The sequence below is a fragment of the Dermacentor andersoni genome, chromosome 3 (genome assembly GCF_023375885.2).
Source record: "Dermacentor andersoni chromosome 3, qqDerAnde1_hic_scaffold, whole genome shotgun sequence".
In the NCBI taxonomy this organism is placed as follows: domain Eukaryota; kingdom Metazoa; phylum Arthropoda; class Arachnida; order Ixodida; family Ixodidae; genus Dermacentor; species Dermacentor andersoni.
The window spans coordinates 105,882,734-105,900,007 of NC_092816.1; the positions used below are offsets into that span (position 1 = coordinate 105,882,734).

A 17,274-nucleotide genomic window follows, 5' to 3' on the forward strand; every position below is an offset into this window, starting at 1 on the left:
GCCTTTCTCATGTTATAATTTCGAATATCCCTTGCTTTCTCTCCTTGCTAATCAGTTCTGACAGTTCCGCAAATTCTATCTGATCTCTCGAGTTGGACACTTACTTTATTAAGCTCTTCGTTACTTGGGAGAGCTTACCTACTGGTTGCCTTGGTGCCTTACCTCCCACTTCAGTTGCTGCTTCTGAAACCAGTCCAGTTACGGTTTTATTCATTACCTCTATGTCATCTTCATCTCTCTGTTCTAAGGCTGCATATTTGTTAGCAAGTACCAGCCAGACTTTGTCTCTTACCCTTGCTGCCTCTAGGTTGGCCCGTTTCTTCTTGATGAATTTTACTCTTTCTCTCTTCAAATTGAGGTGAATCCTAGCCCTCGCTAATCTATGATCACTGCACTTTACCCTACCTATCACTTCTACATCCTGCACTATGCTGGGATCGGCAGAAAGTATGAAATCAATTTCATTTCTTGTTTCACCATTAGGGCTTTTCCATGTCCACTTTCGGTTGCTGCGCTTCCTGAAAAAGGTATTCATTATTCGAAGCTTATTTCTTTCTGCAAATTCTATCAACATCTCTCCTCCAGAATTCCTAGAATCAATGCCATAGTTGCCAATTGCTTGTTCCCCAGCCTGCCTTTCCCCCACTTTTACAGTGAAGTCGCCCATTACTACAGTATACCAAGTTTACACTTTTCTCATCGCTAATTCAACATCTTCATAAAGCTGATCTACTTCATCATCATCGTGACTGAATGTTGGAGCGTAGGCTTGAAGTATCTTTAATCTATACCTCCTATTTATTACAACTACTGCTACCCTCTCATTAATGCTGTAGAATTCATCAATGTTGCCTGCTATAGCCTTATGGATTAGGAATCCTACTCCATATTGCCTATCTGGGAGTGCTCTGTAGCAGAGGACGTCGCCATCTGTCAGCATTGTGTAAGCCTCACCAGTTCTAACCTCACCAAGGCCAATAATATCCCAAACAATGCCTGACAGTTCCTCAAACAGTCCTGCTAAGCTAGCTTCGCTCGGGAGGGTTCGTGTGCTGAACATTGCCAGGTTCCAGTGGTGGCCTGTCCGGGTCCAGAGATACTTAGCACTCTCTGCTGCGTTGCAGGTCTGACCGCCACCTTGGTCGGGTGCTCCACAGCTGCTGGGGACTGAGGGCCATTCGGTGTGAACTTTAATAAACTGAATTCCAAGCTCACATACATGTGCGCACTGCAGCACTGCAACACCTAACTTGACGACCGAAACAATCTGCCGTATTTACTCGAGTCTAAGCACCCCCTTTTTTTCACGATTGCAATGCCCAAAGTGAGGGGGGGTGCTTAAATTAGAAAAACCTAGAAGGACTCCCCCCCTCTTCTCGCTGCGACATCACAACGAGATGGGTGTGAGAAATAACATTTTATTTTGCAAACATTCAAAAGAAAAATCGGTGCAGACAGTGAACCCACTGCTTGTGTAGAATGCTCAGTCACTATCACTGCCACTCGAGTTCGTCGCACCGCTTGAACCGTTGCTCTTGGTATCCCACAGCAAGTCGTCTTCCGTTCCGCCGAAGTTGTTTGTGATCGAGCACTTCTTAAATGATTTGACCACAACGTCCACTTGGACCCTATTCCACGCATCTGACAACCACTTTGCGATGGTTGATGGGGACGCTTTCTGCAGCTTTCCTGTCGGCGTCTTCTTCCAGTCAGGGTTTCGCACCCACTCTTCGTACTCCTGTCGGAGATCAGCTTTGAAGGGCTTTTTGACTGAAACGTCGAGGGGTTGCAGCACTGGCGTCATGCCACCCGGAATCACAACCACGTCGCTATTGATGTTCCGAAGCTTTGTCTTTACCTCCGGGGCCAGATGGCCGCAAAATGCGTCCAACAGAAGCATTGACCGTGTGCCTGCAGGTCCGCCGAGCAATGATTTAAGAGTGAGCAAGCGCGTTTGGTGGCCTTGGCTACGCGCTCTTCCTAACAAATAGCGGGGTGCTTAGATTCGCGTGCAAACTTTTGTCCTAACTTTTTCGCGAAAATCGAGGGGGGGTGCTTAGAATCGCGAAAATACGGTACATATAAAATTGAAAAAAAAAAAAAAACGAAGTTACTCATGTATTCCATCAGTGTTTGCTGTCAGTTCTTCACTACAGTGAGATCAATTTACTGAATAAGGAATGCAAATAATCCATTAATAGCAACAATTACAGGTAACAAGATAATGTTGAATTTTATTCTGAACACAAATTTTAGTTTTTGTAACGTGGGAAAGAAGAATCCTGCTGCCAAAATCAATTTTAATGCCAAATTCAGACTGTATTGTATTTTTTACTGTTTTACTCCAATATGATTTTTTTTTATTACTATTCTTTCATTTATGCATTCATGTTTCTTTATTCTATACTTTCCAAATATTTTTTTTTCTTTTGATACATACTTAAACTCAAGTTGTTTTTTCTTTTACATCTAAACTCCCAAATTATTTATGCTATACAATTCTTGGCTAGTCCCACAAAGTGGTAACATTAACACTGCCACATAAGACATTACTGCTGCTGCTACTACTACTACTGTAGCATTTAGAGTTCTACGCCATAATGGGGTGATAGCTTTCTATACAAAATCATACAACGCTACACCCTTTGATATCTTTCACTACATAATGAATTGTTTTGCATCTACTCCACTCAAAAATTATATTCCGATGGTTCTGCACCCAGGATTTCATTTAAGAGGAAGCTTTAGCTTGGGCCCAACTCAGACGCGGCCTATTGAAATACATGCAAAACGGAAAAACGTTTTTCCGAGATAACCCCTGGACTGACTTTAATAAAATTTGTAGCATTTGAGAGGGAAAGTTAAATTCTAGTGATTGTTGGAAGCGGAATTTTTATTTAGGGCCCGAATTTTCTTAAAGGAATTTTAAAGAATTTGCATGTTCAAAAGAAACATACGCGCGAAGTTTATAAATTAATAGCTCTGCAACAAGAACAGACATCGCGGTTCTGTAAATGGCATCCGTTAGATCATTCAAATCGGACAAACTCGATATGCCCATTTATATCTCATGTGAATTTTTTACATTGTGTACAAGGGGTTCTGAAAAGGCTGTATTTCCATATATTACTAAATGTTTTCGGACTCATGTGTAACATATCAATTTTGTCCACTTTAGAAGTACTGCTAGATGCAATTCACGGAATTGTGATATTTTTCCTTGCTGAGTTACCAGAGTTGTAAACTTGATAATTTTGTTTTCTGAAAATGTCTGAGTTTTGCCAATTTTTAATAAAAAAAGTGACAATTTAAATAAAAAATTCGAAACCAACAGTCACTAAATTTGTAGTTTTTCTTTTAAATGCAACAAACCTCGTCAAATTTGGTGCAGTGGTCGTTGAGAAAAACGAATTCTCCTTTTACATGCATTTAGATAGGAGGAAGCTTTAGCTCGGGTGCTCCTAAGTAGATGTGTTCCGACGTCGGACACATGTACGGGAACTGGAGAATTTTGGCACGTACTTGGAAACTAAGAATTATGCCTACACCATCAACTGTGCACTCAACCTTTCGATATCCACACCGTCAAAATCACACACATAAAAAAAGGAAAAATTAATTTCACTAGCTATTTTCGTTCTCATGACTGCTCCAACAGCAAGTTGCTTCCCTTTGTTCAACTTGACTGGAAACAGCTTTGGACATCCTGCTACGCAAAATACATGCTTGACAGCTAGAGACGTTGGCATACAACATATAAGCCTTCTTCCACCATCGTATATTGGGCATTAAATATCTTTAGCTCAATGCTGCTGAAGTCGCTTGTTTTGGAATTATTAAACCTAAAATTTCTAAATGCATCCCTCGAAGTTTTTATTCAGTCCTTCTCACAGAAAAAGCAAACAAAATTTAAATGTAGCTGGGAACAGTTTCATGCGCTCGGCTCAAAAGCTGGCAAAGCTGCTATGCACAATTCATCCACAGTTCGACTCTTGTCACGTGATGCAATAATTATTTTGGCAGATGCACAACTCTGAGCATTCCCATCAATGTGCCCATAATCTTGCATTAATCCACTCTAAGTATCAGTATATCTTCACATGAATCAAGTAGCTGTGCAGCTTATAACACCACACATTTACAACATTCAACAATTTAAATGTTCAGACCTCTACCGAGCTGCTAGCATGTTACGACATTTAGGTTTCACAAGTTTCCATGAACACCATTGGCAGCTGACTACAGCTGTTTTTCAGCTGCAATCTCCAGGTACAAGATATCATGGACAAATGCCATGCACACAACATCCCAATGAATAAGCAGACAATGAGCTCACTTTGAAGTGACTTTTATTCAACACTGCAAAAATAGCACCGTGAACACAGGTATAGGCAACAGTGTATAACAAGGAATCACTCGGTACATGGTCATGAGCGCAAGGGTAGTCTACGTGCAGTGCCTAATTGTGACAGGCACACACAAAAGAACAAAATAACAGCATTAGGTTTCAAGGCACGTGCAAAAAATAACAAGAAACAATACACGTGTATACATATATATTGTTCATCTGCTATAGGAGCACATGTTAAAACATAAATCTGCTGAATAACATCATCCAAAAGTTCACAACACACACTATTTAAGCCATTTTCACCACTACATTCGGTATTATTGAACGTTTTGAAACTAAATCTCAACTGTGTTTAAATGGGCAATGGTTGTACATCAACTCAAATGGCATTTGAGAGTAGGACATTGAGCAAGTCATGAGAATTCTATAAGTCATCTTTGTCAAAAACAGAAATACATCTTTATATGTCATAACTGCTTATCACAAGAAAAAAAAAGGGGGCATACTTTGAGCATGCTGCTTAAAATGTTTGCATAGACCAGAAACACCTGAGCAATGAAGACAATTGTGAAGAAATACTGAGATTCCGCTGCAAGATTAAACAACATGCCAAAGCCTGTTCAATGGCATGCAGTTGTATCAAACACATGTAGGTGCACATCTGACTCGGTGCACAGATAGTGCAAATAAACAATAAATACGCTGTGCATGCTGATGAGCTACTCTAGCCTCACTGGATCCTGTGCTCCACACAGACTACAATAAATGTGCAGCTTATCTTGGATAACAGCCAGCAGCAGGATAGCATACAAGGTCCATTTAAAAAGAACAGGCTAGGTTTTAAGCAAGATACATGCTGCTGCGCACACTCATTGGGTTGCTCGAAAATTTAATTGGACCAACTAAGCACTAAAAGTTTATCAACAACTCAAAAGACAGATCAATACAATGGTTCTATTCCAATTCAATTTCTTCCCACATGGCATCACTGCCTCGAGCACTACCCAGCTTAAGTCATCATTAAAAAACTAGCCGCTATTCGAGCAGCGGTGGATAAAACTGGAAAGGGATCAGGCAAAAGAACTGTTACGTTACCCCATACAATGTGCGACTTCAAACAGAAAGTTATACAGACTTCACAAGTTAGTAAGCTCTTTTAATTTGATATGTGATACCTACATCGCAGTCTACCAATGACCGCTGGGGTTGAAAGCAAATTGACATGCACGAGCCAAGAGAGCTGCGTCCGTCAGGTCATTTGCACCACACAATTTCATTTTACACACTGCTACGTACCTTTACTAAACAGCATATGAATTACATGTTTCAGCATTGTTGTCAGCAGTTGCAAGACCTGTAAATAAATTATGACATAATGGCTATTCTGTACCTAGGCAAGATGCATCTGTTGAACTTGCTTATACAGTGCCATACACTGCACGGTACCTGTTGCTGTACTTTCCTATAGCAGAGTGTGAAGAGAACACCATTACTTACTGGCTGATTGGTGGGGTTCAACATCTAAAAAACACACAGGGGCTATAGTGGAGGGCTCCAGACTAACATTGAGCAGCTGAGGTGTCTTGCATGCACCAAAAGCTGAGCACACAAGTATTTTTTGCTATCCACCCCCACTTAAAACACCACAGTTGCCATACCCAGGAATTGGTCCAGTGACCTCGCACCCTGCAGCCGAGTACGATAGACACCACTGGAGCCACTAGGACTGGTAGGACGGCATTACTATCATTGTCAATACTGACTGCTACCAAAAACTAGGCTGTGCGAGTCCAGCGCATAATAGCACTTTGAGTAATAAAATAATTGCTTCACTGTCATCATTATAGCTTGCATTTCAGTTGATCTGCTGATGCTGCCTGCTGAAGTGTTAAGGATTCCTTAGCTGCCCTCTGACATAAGGTGCTGAAATGAAATCCAAAAATGCTTTCAAGGCTATTTCACAGATGAAGCAATCGTGGCATTAAGAGCCTTGCTGCACAAGACTGGCAAGTATTTTCACACCGAACTGCTACACAAGAAATCCAGTGTATGACATGTCTTGAGTTGGGCTGGGATGCTTCATGACAAAAAAAGGGGGGGGCAAACACAGATTACAAAGGTTACCAGGAGCCACCTTAAAAAAACAATAATTAACTGAGTTTTATGTGCCAAAACAATGATTTGATTATGAGGCACATTGTAGTGGGGAACTCTACATTAACTCTGACCACTTGGGGGTATTTTGTTGCGCACCTAAATCTAAGTACACAAGCGTTTTTGCATTTTGCCGCCATCAAAGTGCAGACCATCATTGAACTCGTAACCTAGACTTGAGCAGCACAACTCCATAGCCGCTGGTTTACCACGGCAGATGATTAGCTTTGAAGTCCCCCCATTGGAGTTTAAACGTGAAGCAGATAGCTGGAGGTCCATTAGAACAAGCGAATGAGTGCCAGATTAACAAGAATGCTGACGAGGGTGGGAGACAACTAAAGAGGGACAAGATAAATATGTAAAGCATAGCAATCTTCCAATGCAGGATAAAGGTAAGTGGACATTGCAGAGGGAGAGGCTTTTATTCTGCAATGGACTTAATTAGGCTGATAAGGATGATGACGATGATTATGGAATTCTTGTGGTCAGTGCTCGCCTTTTTTTTTTATTGAAACGAGTCTAAATGCTAACCACGACTAGCAACAAGGGCTTAGAACACCAACAAGCAAATTGCCAGCGAGCTCGCATCTCAGAAATTCATAATAATCCAATGCCAGTTTTCTTTTTTCTTTTTAATCAAATGGTGCAGGGTTTACAAATCCCCCACAAGATTTTCATGGTCCCTAAGAACAAGGATACTGTGACCCTTATAGGCTGCCAAGTTCAAACGTTTCAATTGCTACAACAGGTCAACAAGCCTCACGACATCTTTGATAAGATATCAATTTATAACAAAGCACAATGCCACAGCAGAGTGTTGGGATCAATTGATCCCCCATGACATATAGGTCATTTGGGACGCTTGGCTACATCAAATTAATTGGGCACCTATAAAATTTATTTGGAAAAAAAGAAGAGGGGGAGGGGAGGGTAGTATAAATTTAACGCTATTGCATTGTATGTTGTACTTCGTAGTAAAATAGTGTACCTATTTCATCTGCACAAGCAAGTTATTTGCAGGAGCCAGTGTGCCAACACCACAAAGCTCTACAATGAGTTAAAGGACCCTGTAACAATTAGCACCAACATCTGCTGTCAGTGGCTGCAACTGACAATACACAACTCGCAAGTCAGTTTGTACACCGGATGTGCAAAACACACAAAATGAGCATGATGCAGGTGAGCGATTATTGCATTTTGTGACACAAGTGCTGCCTAATGTGACATGTAACTTCTGCGCTGCGCTATCAAAATACATCGCGGTTCTCCTCTTGCAGAATACATAACTAATATACTAGCTTACAAAGATGCTTCTTGTCACCACTATTGATAATAATAGCGAGTCTTACATCTCAAATGGACAGTTTGGCTATGAGGGACGTCATAGTGGAGGGCTCCGAATTCTGGCCAACCGGGCTTTATTATTAGCCTCTTCCGTGCCACGTTATTCTTTTTAATTCTGACCATAAATGGGAAGTCTGTTTGACCACAGAATCCTTTACAAAAAACAGACAATATTTTAAGAGCTTATACAAAATCTCAATTACTGCAAAAGTGAAGCGTAATAGCACTATCCAAGAAAACAAAAAATTGGCAATAAGAAAATAGAAACTGCAAGAAAATGAAACATACTGTTGATAAGCTGAGCTTGTCGTTTGCCGTTTTTTATCGGGAACACAGTGACAAGCTTAGGTAATTCATGGCACAGAAGGGGTTAACATGAGCCAAAATCAGAGTAATTAGACTTTCTTGCATATTGCCCCCCCACTGAAGAAAAGGCTATGACAAGCCGAAATCGAACCCACGACCACATGCTTAGCAGCAATAAAGACCACAGCCATTCAGCCACCATGCTTTTTGTGCCACCTTGGTGGAGAATGCATGAGAAGCCATATGAGATTCATGTTGATGCCAAGTTAATGTTCACGAGTGTAGAGCAATTTAGAGAGTGCAGCCTCTACCTCCTTTCATCAAGTGCCTTACTTTATAAACACAACTTTTAAAGTAGCACTTCCTTTTCAGACCATTCAAGCCCAAACACATAAGGGGCTGCCCCTAAGACTAAAACAGTACTTCAAGGGTGGTTGAGATTCGTAAAACTACAAAACTTGCTTCGCCTATGTTGCGCTATAGTGAACAAGTGTTATGCTAGTGAAGTTCAGTGCTAAGAGATAATAAAGTAGCTTCAATGGCTCACTAATCTTTGGTTAAAAAAGAAAGATAAGACTGCATTAAACATATATGTAAAGGGTTATATGTAAAGGCTATTATGAATGAATATGTATGTAATTTTGTGCAACATGGCAACATTTGCTGCAGGGCCTTCCTATGGATAATAAATGTACATTTGATCTTACAGTCTCAGAAGCCATGGCAATGAGCTACGCTACTATACTTTCCAAATTATGCAACAATGCTGCGTTACGTGTGAAATGGTGTCTTAACTTAGCTGCAACTTGGGAGTATTCACACGTAAAAATCAATTACAGTTATAAAAAAAAAAAAACATCACGGAAAAGATCATATTATAGGGCCATGACAGCCAGCATGTTATAGGGCCATGACAGGCAGTTTGACATGCTGATCATGTCAATAATAAACAAAACCACAGCTTTCACACGCCACAGGTTAGCTGAAAACAATTACTTTGACATGTCAGCAGTTAGCGGGTCACCACACATGAGCTGGCTATGTATGCATGAACGGGCAACATTACCTCTCGTTACAAAAAAGCGTTGAAGACAGCAGGTGATTGGCAACACAAAGTCATGTTTCTTAACATGCCACAGAAATGTTGTCTAAAGAGAAAGAGGGGCATCTAGAGACATGCTTGCACCACTGCTGCTAGCTTCTGTTATTTCACAAGGCACTAATGCTGCTAATGCAGGTTCCTGCGATGGCCCAACAAAGACCATTTCCACGCAATTGGGCATCAGATAACCTACAACGCAGATGCCAACAGATCCTGTTCGAGTTCACATCGTCTACTGCTTTACAGGTGAACTGACCAGGCTCGAGGCTTAGTAGACAGAAAGTGTGGCCACTTCTCGTGCCACATAGAAAATCTTTATGCAGGTGAACTGCTGCTGCCATATAAACCCGCTTCTAATCAACAACCTTCAAAAAAAAGGGGGAAACAAAAAATAGTGTGTGTAATCCGTGTAAACAATCTCATGCACAATGTTAAACTATTTATGAAATAAAAAGTAAACTGCTGACACGAAGAAAAGTTCCAAGACTGATCCCGTCTTGCATATTCACTTATTCAGTCGTCATTGCCTTTCAGTACTACTCCCTGCTGAGGTTCAGTGCAACTTCACCGCAATTACTATTTTGTCTTTTAAGCACGGCTTCACGACACTGTGTTGTGTGTTGTCACGAACCTCGCGTGAAGGCAAAATTTATGTACAACTCCCTCACCCCATCTCCCCCCCCCTTTTGTACTCGTATTTGTTTTTATTTGGTGCAGGCTATATGGACGAGAAGCACGGCAGAGTAAAATGGTAGCCAGTTTTTTCAGCAACTGACTGCACACTCTCTCCATCTGCGATATGCATGCCCTGAAAGCTGGCAGCTGCGAAAAATAAGGTTCAGTAAACGAACAAGGCGCTTCCAATTAGCAAAAGCTCAACAATGCTAAAAAGCTCTTGGCAGATCAACAGGGGTTTTACCAAGCTGCAATAATTGTGACAAGTTGAATTCATGCAGCTATAGCTGGCTCGTTGAGCTTGATATTTTCAAATTGTCTGGATGTGCTACCAGTATGTCGCTTGCACTCCAGCAATCAGATACACCATTTGCCGAGAGCTTCTTGCTTTGCAAACAATGTGGCAGTGTGAACACAGGTGTCAAAAAACGTTTTCCTTTCACCAGGCAGAGTGAGTGCAAGACAAACCAGTATACAAAGAGCCAAGCTCACGGTCTACTGGCCCCCTTTCCATCTTGCTTGACACGCTGTTCGGTGAAGGCAATGAAGGCACCACCATAGAACTTCCGGTGACTCACTTGAGCTTGCAGTGATTCGCTCAGGCTTTTGATGACTCGGTAGAATGCAATGCCACTTGCGCTGTTGCTGTAGCGACCATCACGACTTGATAAGGCATGAAAAGCCTGAAAACTAAAAGCAAAACCAGACCAAACTATTTTTTTTTGTCATTCCATACAATAAAATGTACTAAATAAAAACAGGTGCTTAGGACTCACAGCAACTTTGGCGCTGTCCTGAGATTCTGCCTGCACACCATTTGCTCTATAAAAAGAATTTTTTAAAAATATTAAAAAAAAACTACACCACAGGTATAGAGATTATAGACACAATTATTGCATTGCTGCTAAACATGCCGACAAACAATGCTGGATGAGTAAACAATTTTGTCGATCCCTCGGACTGATTTTTTTCAAGGGAACTATACCACAAAGTCATTTTTTTCACTTGATATGCTTTACTCACTTCTTTAAAGCACAGAAATGTCACTGGAAATAGTGTGTAAAATCTAATTCCATAAAGAAAGAGAGGATGAGAGAATGCGTACCACCAACTTTGTTGTGAAAGAAAAAGAAAACACCGTTTGACATTTCCTGCATGCAAGAAACCATTCGGAATGTGGCAAAATACGACAAGGCCGGCTCCTCACGAGCCAGAAAAAATTACAATCGCTCACGAAGAACTGGGGTCGTCGAAATCCCTTAAGGATTAGTATAGTAGTGTATCATAAAGATTTAAATGCTTTAGGATCTCAAAGCAATAACTTCCAAAGGGTGTCATTTTCCATCGCGCTTTGTTTTACCTTTTGACATGCTGCAGACGATTTCTCAGCCTATGAAAGCTTAAACACCGAAACTTGTCTTTCCACTCACCCATACACACACACACACACACACACACACACACACACACACACACACACACACACACACACACACCATTTTACCTCCTGCCTCCTCCCAAACCACATATACACATGCATGCAGAGAGAGAGAGGGGGGGGAGGACTAATGCAGAATGCTACTTACGATGTGACTTTGCCTGAGCTTTCAAGCTGCTGTTGTAGCAACTTTTTAGGAGAGATCTGCAACACAAGTGAAAGAATAATTAGTGAAATGCATGCATGCAAACACAAACAAACAAACATGTGTCTCATCAAACAATTTATTTCATAGTTCAAACAAAATTACTAGTATTCAAAAAAATTCAATCATGCAAACTTTTTCAAGTACTAATCAGTGAAGTGTACAGAAGCATGAAATTCCAACACCCTTAGCAAACACAAAATTTCAAAAGCATGTGCAGGTCCACATATTACCAACCTGCAGTTGCAAGGAACTGTTATTCAAGAGTTAGAACCACCATTAAAATACAAAATGGCTAGTTGCTTACTTTTTTGTGGAGAACGTCGTCAAAGTTGAGCTCCCGGAAGAATGGCTCCCACTTGAGCTGGTGAAGTGACTGGAGGCGCTTGTGAGGGATCTTGCACAAAAGCTTCAGGAAGTGAACACATACAAAAATTTGAGGTTTCACATTCAAAGGAACGAACACTGCATGGCATCCCCACATCTGAAAACTGCTGCTAGTATTTCGATTTTCTCACTCTTTCTCTTACAGAATTCCCGAGCATGCTATTACATGCAGCCTGCAGGGGTGTAAATGCATAACCAAACATAGAAACACTGCTTCCTTTGCTAGTGAATCCACTGACTGCACTGTAGAACAATGCTGCGAACTACGCATTTTTTAGTGTGTAACTACGGCTTGCTGTTTGCACTTACTGAAGTTAATATGGCGTTTCGCTCATTTATATTAAGTAGGTGGTATCTTGGTATGCAGAATATTTGGGGGAGGGGGGAGGCAAGTGCTCGTTTTGCCCCCCTGGCTACACACCTGTTGCACACATAATAGTATACCAGCAACCTTAGCAGCTGTTATGTGTGTTAACACAAGGTCTCTTCGATCTGGCTGCATTTTTTGCACGTACGACCTGCGCCATGCTCTTTGGTTTAACTCCACACAGGGGCCAGTTCAGCAAAACTTCACAGCTCTCCTCCATCTGCCACTTTGGACGTGTAAGCATCATGCAAGCTCTTGGTAGCAGAAAACACGACACAGCACTAGTTGATTTATGGTGCATTGATGTAAATATCCACTGTGTCGGTTACAACTGTCACTCTACCTGGCATAAGAAAGTGAGGCACAAGTTCCGTGCCTGGGTGTTTGCCGGGGCACATCGGTAAAAGCGTGTAATGCGCTAAATCGTGCACATTCCGATGAAAAATGGCATCCACGGCCACCCCTTTGCTGCCACTACCATGCTAGAGATTATTGGGAGACTGAAAATAACCTCTGCATTTCTATGCATGCATCCACTGAAGAGGCTTGGCTGCCAGCAGCACACAAGGGAGGTTTCTCTGTGACTGCACTTCTCTCCTTGATTTCCAAAGGCCACAAGGGATGCAGATGCCGCACTCACTTGCTGGATATGAACTCGTGCGACATCGCTTACAGCAATACCAAAAACTAGTTCAGAAAGTGCATTGAAAGTGCCCCATGGACACGAGTGTCCACCAACTAAAGTGCCACTCAACTCATGGTTAAACAATACGAGGGCACATTATTTAGTAACAGTGATTGATTGACTGAAGGTGTTCAGTTTCCAACAGCAGCACAGTGGCAGTGCGAGATAGCATAGTGAAGCGAACAGAAATAAATTTTTAGCACCTGGGATTTCTTTAGCATGCACTCAAAGCATGGTACATGTGCGTTTTTCACTGTTATTATATTGGAACAGACCCCCACTGAATGGGTATCGTACTCTCAACCTCGTGCACAGCAGCAGAAAGTCTTTGAGCTACTAAGACAGGTAACTTAATGGGCAGCGAGCTCACATTGGCAGTACAGGGGCAAGCCACATACCGTACCAGACATTGGCAAAATAATTATGAAAAAAAATCTGCTTTTGGTGTACACACCCCATCATAAAGCACAAAAAGCAATGCTTTTAAGTATAGAAAACTTACAGTGGTTTGAGCAATGGCCTGAACATAACCTTTTTTGGCAATACAGAAGCTATGAGAATAATGCATATTAGTGACACAAACACTAGGTGGCATGAAGCTCGAACTAGTGCTGCAATGATGTGAGAATTTCATTGTACAACGTGCCTTAACAACAGACAAGTACAGTTTGTAGAGAGCACGTGGAGAAAAGATAGAACCAACCTTCCTAACAAGTTTGCGGGCTGGGTCAGAGAAGCCTTCGGGGAGGTCATAGTTGGTGTTGGCCACCAAATGCCTCATCTGTACGTGGTCCCCAGTGCCTTCAACTGGATACTGTAGTGGGGGGAAAGAAGAAAAAAAGGAAAGGGAAGAAGAAACACAGTCAACAACTGGTACGCATTCTTTTTACGTTAATGAAAAGAATACTTTTCTTCAAGGTTATCATGCCTTATTAAATTACAATCACAACATGTTAGCTTTGTACCAAATATGAAGAATGCCCCCACATACTATATTGTTCACACTGTGTTCCACATCTGAACGTGCCTGCAATGCATCCTGTTCATTTGAACAAAGATGAGCTTGTCCAATCTTGCACATTTGGTGGTTTATGCTTGTCAGAAAAAGAAAATCGTATTGCATGTAAGTGATAATCCCAAGACATGCTGTTTGGAATGAAAAAATGTATCAGAAATGGAACATTAAAAGTTCAGACATCATACATGACCAACCTTTTCCTCACATTTCTATGTTTGGTGCTCTTTCTGCTATTAAGAAAAGTTATCAATTTGCCCAACTGTCTGCTGCACTGTCTAGAAACTTATTTCACAGGGAGCAAAAGCTATTTAACAGTTACTGAAACAAGTTTTACCTCTCATCTGTGATGCCTTGCCGGCTATCCATCTGAAACCTGTTGAATTTGTCGCTATGTAAGTTCCCGTGCAGTGGAATAAGCACACACTAACATTTTGCCAACCCTTATTTCATATTAATTGCATACGTGCACAGTTAGCCAAAATCAAATGAGTTTTCCATGACAAACAACAATTTGCAGATTATGTACAATGCCACGAGACACCACGATGGCACATTGTCAAAGCAGCTCGTAACACACGGATCACACCAATCACTCCAGTGCAGCAGCATTGCAGAAAAGATCAATGTTCACTAGCTGTATCACCTAGGCCGCTCCTTATATACCGACTCAGTGGTGGAAGTGGCATTTGGTCTCTTGGCACAGCTTTCGGAGCAGGAAAAAAGCGCAGTACGAAGCAGTAATATATGCTGTTTGAAGCAAGAAAAGAACGCTTTGGAGCAGTAGCTTACTGCGCTGGTGCGAAGAGAAAGCTCTGCAAAAGTTAGTACTTCCTGAAACATTGTATTCAATATCTGTTATACTAAGATGCAATAATTTTTTCTTCAACCTGCTATTCCATTTTATTGATGTAAGCTGATAAGTGCAAACTTAATCATAATTCACAGTTAGTTCTGCATTTCAATAAAGAGTTAACACCTCCCCTCCCCCAAGCTGTCCTTGGCTTCGTTATTCATTTCCTCTGCTAAGTGTGTTATCTGTTATAGCGTTTCATCCGCTAAACAGGTTGAATACACATAGCTGCCCAATTCTTTATATTAATATGAAACGAGAGCTGTATCCTCGCATATTAATAATGATGTATAAGGATAAGCTCACGCTAGTCACAGCATATGGTCTTCTAGGCTATTCCAAACAAGACACTGGTGCACTATCTATGCAGTGCTTACGCGACGTCAATAAAGAATTGGGTGGCTGTACTATATCGACAATATATATATCCCTACAAATGAAATTACTGGCTGAGCAAGTTGGTAGTTGATCAGAAGCACGACTAAGCAGTGCAAATCCAGATGGAACAGAAACAATTATACTATTTTAAATGTCCTCGTAGGTATAAACTAAACAGTGTCTGTGTTGTGCAACTTGCACGTTCGTGACAACTTCCTTGTCCCATTTTCAACATTTTTTTCCATGTCGGGACTGCCTAATTGCAATAAAATGTGCCTTACACACTTGTCAATATACCACTAAGCGACCCCAAGAAAGGCATGTATGGCAGCTGCACCCTCACAGTCGTGTGTCGCCTCAATTTGTGGGGATGCGCGACTCTCACGCATCCCCTGATATGCTGTTTTCCCGCACGGCTCGCGTGGCCTGGCGCCCGCGGCGCTCGGAGTGGTACAAGCGCGGTGCGAGAGATGGCGCGACCGTCGCACCGCGGCGGGGTTACTCGGGCGCCGAGGGACAAGGCGCTGCCTCTTTCCCGGCGGGTCGGGGAACAGCGCCGGACGTTCCACGCGCGCTGCGACCATGCTTCTGCGAGACCGCCTCGCGTGGCCGCCTTCGAACGCACGACCGTTGGCGTGACCGAACACGCGAACGACCAGGCGTTGGGATCCAGCATGGGGCGAACATATTCGCTCGCAATGCGGTCGTAGTAAGTCGGACTTCTAGATTTGTCGCGCGCCCATCGGCATGTTTCGGGGATAGCAACTCGGCTAGCAGGCATTGATTTATGAAAGGTGCAATAAATGCCCTTGTGACTGTCGTTCCTTTGTCCCAAGAGTACGGAGGAGAACCCGTATCTCCCACAAATTACATAACAATTATTATTGTAATAGCAATTATATGGACACTGCAGGCAAATTTTCACAGTTGGCGGCGTCAGTGAGGTTCAATATAATGTCCAAGTGTGATAAGATAGCGGCTGAGCCCCATATATGCTGTAACTGTGATGGAAAGCGTGCGATGGTAAGTCACGAAGAAGGGTTGCTTGATGTGTAGCACCTCATGGGCAAGCAGAATATGTATACCCGATTCATAGCAGGTGCGTGGCAGCACAGGCCTGCTGCAATACCTGGGATAAAGGACAATTTGGCGCAGCATGTAGCAGGAGTTCCTTCATGGTGAAGTTTGGCGAAATTGCCACAGCACTTCCATCACTGCTGGCTGTAATATTGTACTATTAACATTAGCATACTTAGGGCCACTGGAGGGCCTCTCCCAGCGATTTCCAGTTACCCATCTCTTGTGACTTCACCCTAAGCCTGCAATTTCTAAATTTCATCATTGCACCTAACCCTCTGTGCTTCCCTTGATATCTATTCTGTTACTCTCATGGTACATTCAACTGGCCGTTTTTGAGTGTTCTAGAAAGCTCTGGCAGCATCCTTTACATTCAACTAGTCAAAATCGAGGGCTCGGAATGCCTTCAAATTGTTCATTCAGAGGGCCATGTTACAGCTCAGAGTGCTAGGAGGTATACTCTCGCCTATGAGCTGGGAGCGTGACTGAGATCTGCATAATTTCCGGTTACAAGAGTTCCATCGATTGCTTTGGAAGCAGCTGAACATTCACCTAGGAATCATAATCATGTTTCATTCAGTTACTAAGGTGCAATAAATAAGCTAAGAGAAACGGAAGGAGGTCCCAAAGTGCAAGATTGTAAGGAGACTTCCTGTCGGACAGTAGACAAAAGATTATTTAGGCAGACCTTCTCTGCCTGCAATCGCACGCAGGCTCCACATCGCTGCAAAGTGAGTTGGAGTGGGGTAAGAACCAGTCAAGTTTACCATAAGTAACCACTAGTTACCTGTCCCATGGATCTCCCAATTAGAATACTATCACCTTTCCAGTTTGCTCTGCCATTTACTTGCTATACTGCAATTTTCCACTTGTTAGTGTTACTCTCCTCATTTTTCCATTTCAACGCCCACTGTGAAATCCTTAGCTCCTTTTTAAG

The 17,274-nt window shown here is 42.2% G+C and overlaps 1 protein-coding gene across 2 annotated transcripts in view; it reads right to left on the reverse strand.

Annotated features, from left to right (window-relative positions):
* Window positions 1–4,332: 4,332 nt before the first annotated feature.
* The window catches only part of LOC126540106 (ribosomal protein S6 kinase-related protein-like), a 30,538-nt gene continuing 17,596 nt past the window's right edge, over window positions 4,333–17,274 (reverse strand). The window contains exons 11-15 of one of the 2 annotated variants that reach the window (XM_050186901.2): window positions 13,718–13,828; window positions 11,883–11,984; window positions 11,519–11,574; window positions 10,709–10,754; window positions 4,333–10,622 (exon numbers count right to left, since the gene is read on the reverse strand). In XM_050186901.2, coding sequence (XP_050042858.1) covers window positions 10,590–10,622; window positions 10,709–10,754; window positions 11,519–11,574; window positions 11,883–11,984; window positions 13,718–13,828 — 348 coding nt within the window. In that variant the 3' untranslated portion in view covers window positions 4,333–10,589. Of the gene's footprint in view, window positions 10,755–11,518; window positions 11,575–11,882; window positions 11,985–13,717; window positions 13,829–17,274 lie in introns of both variants that reach the window. The other variant, XM_055075293.1, reaches the window with a different exon arrangement.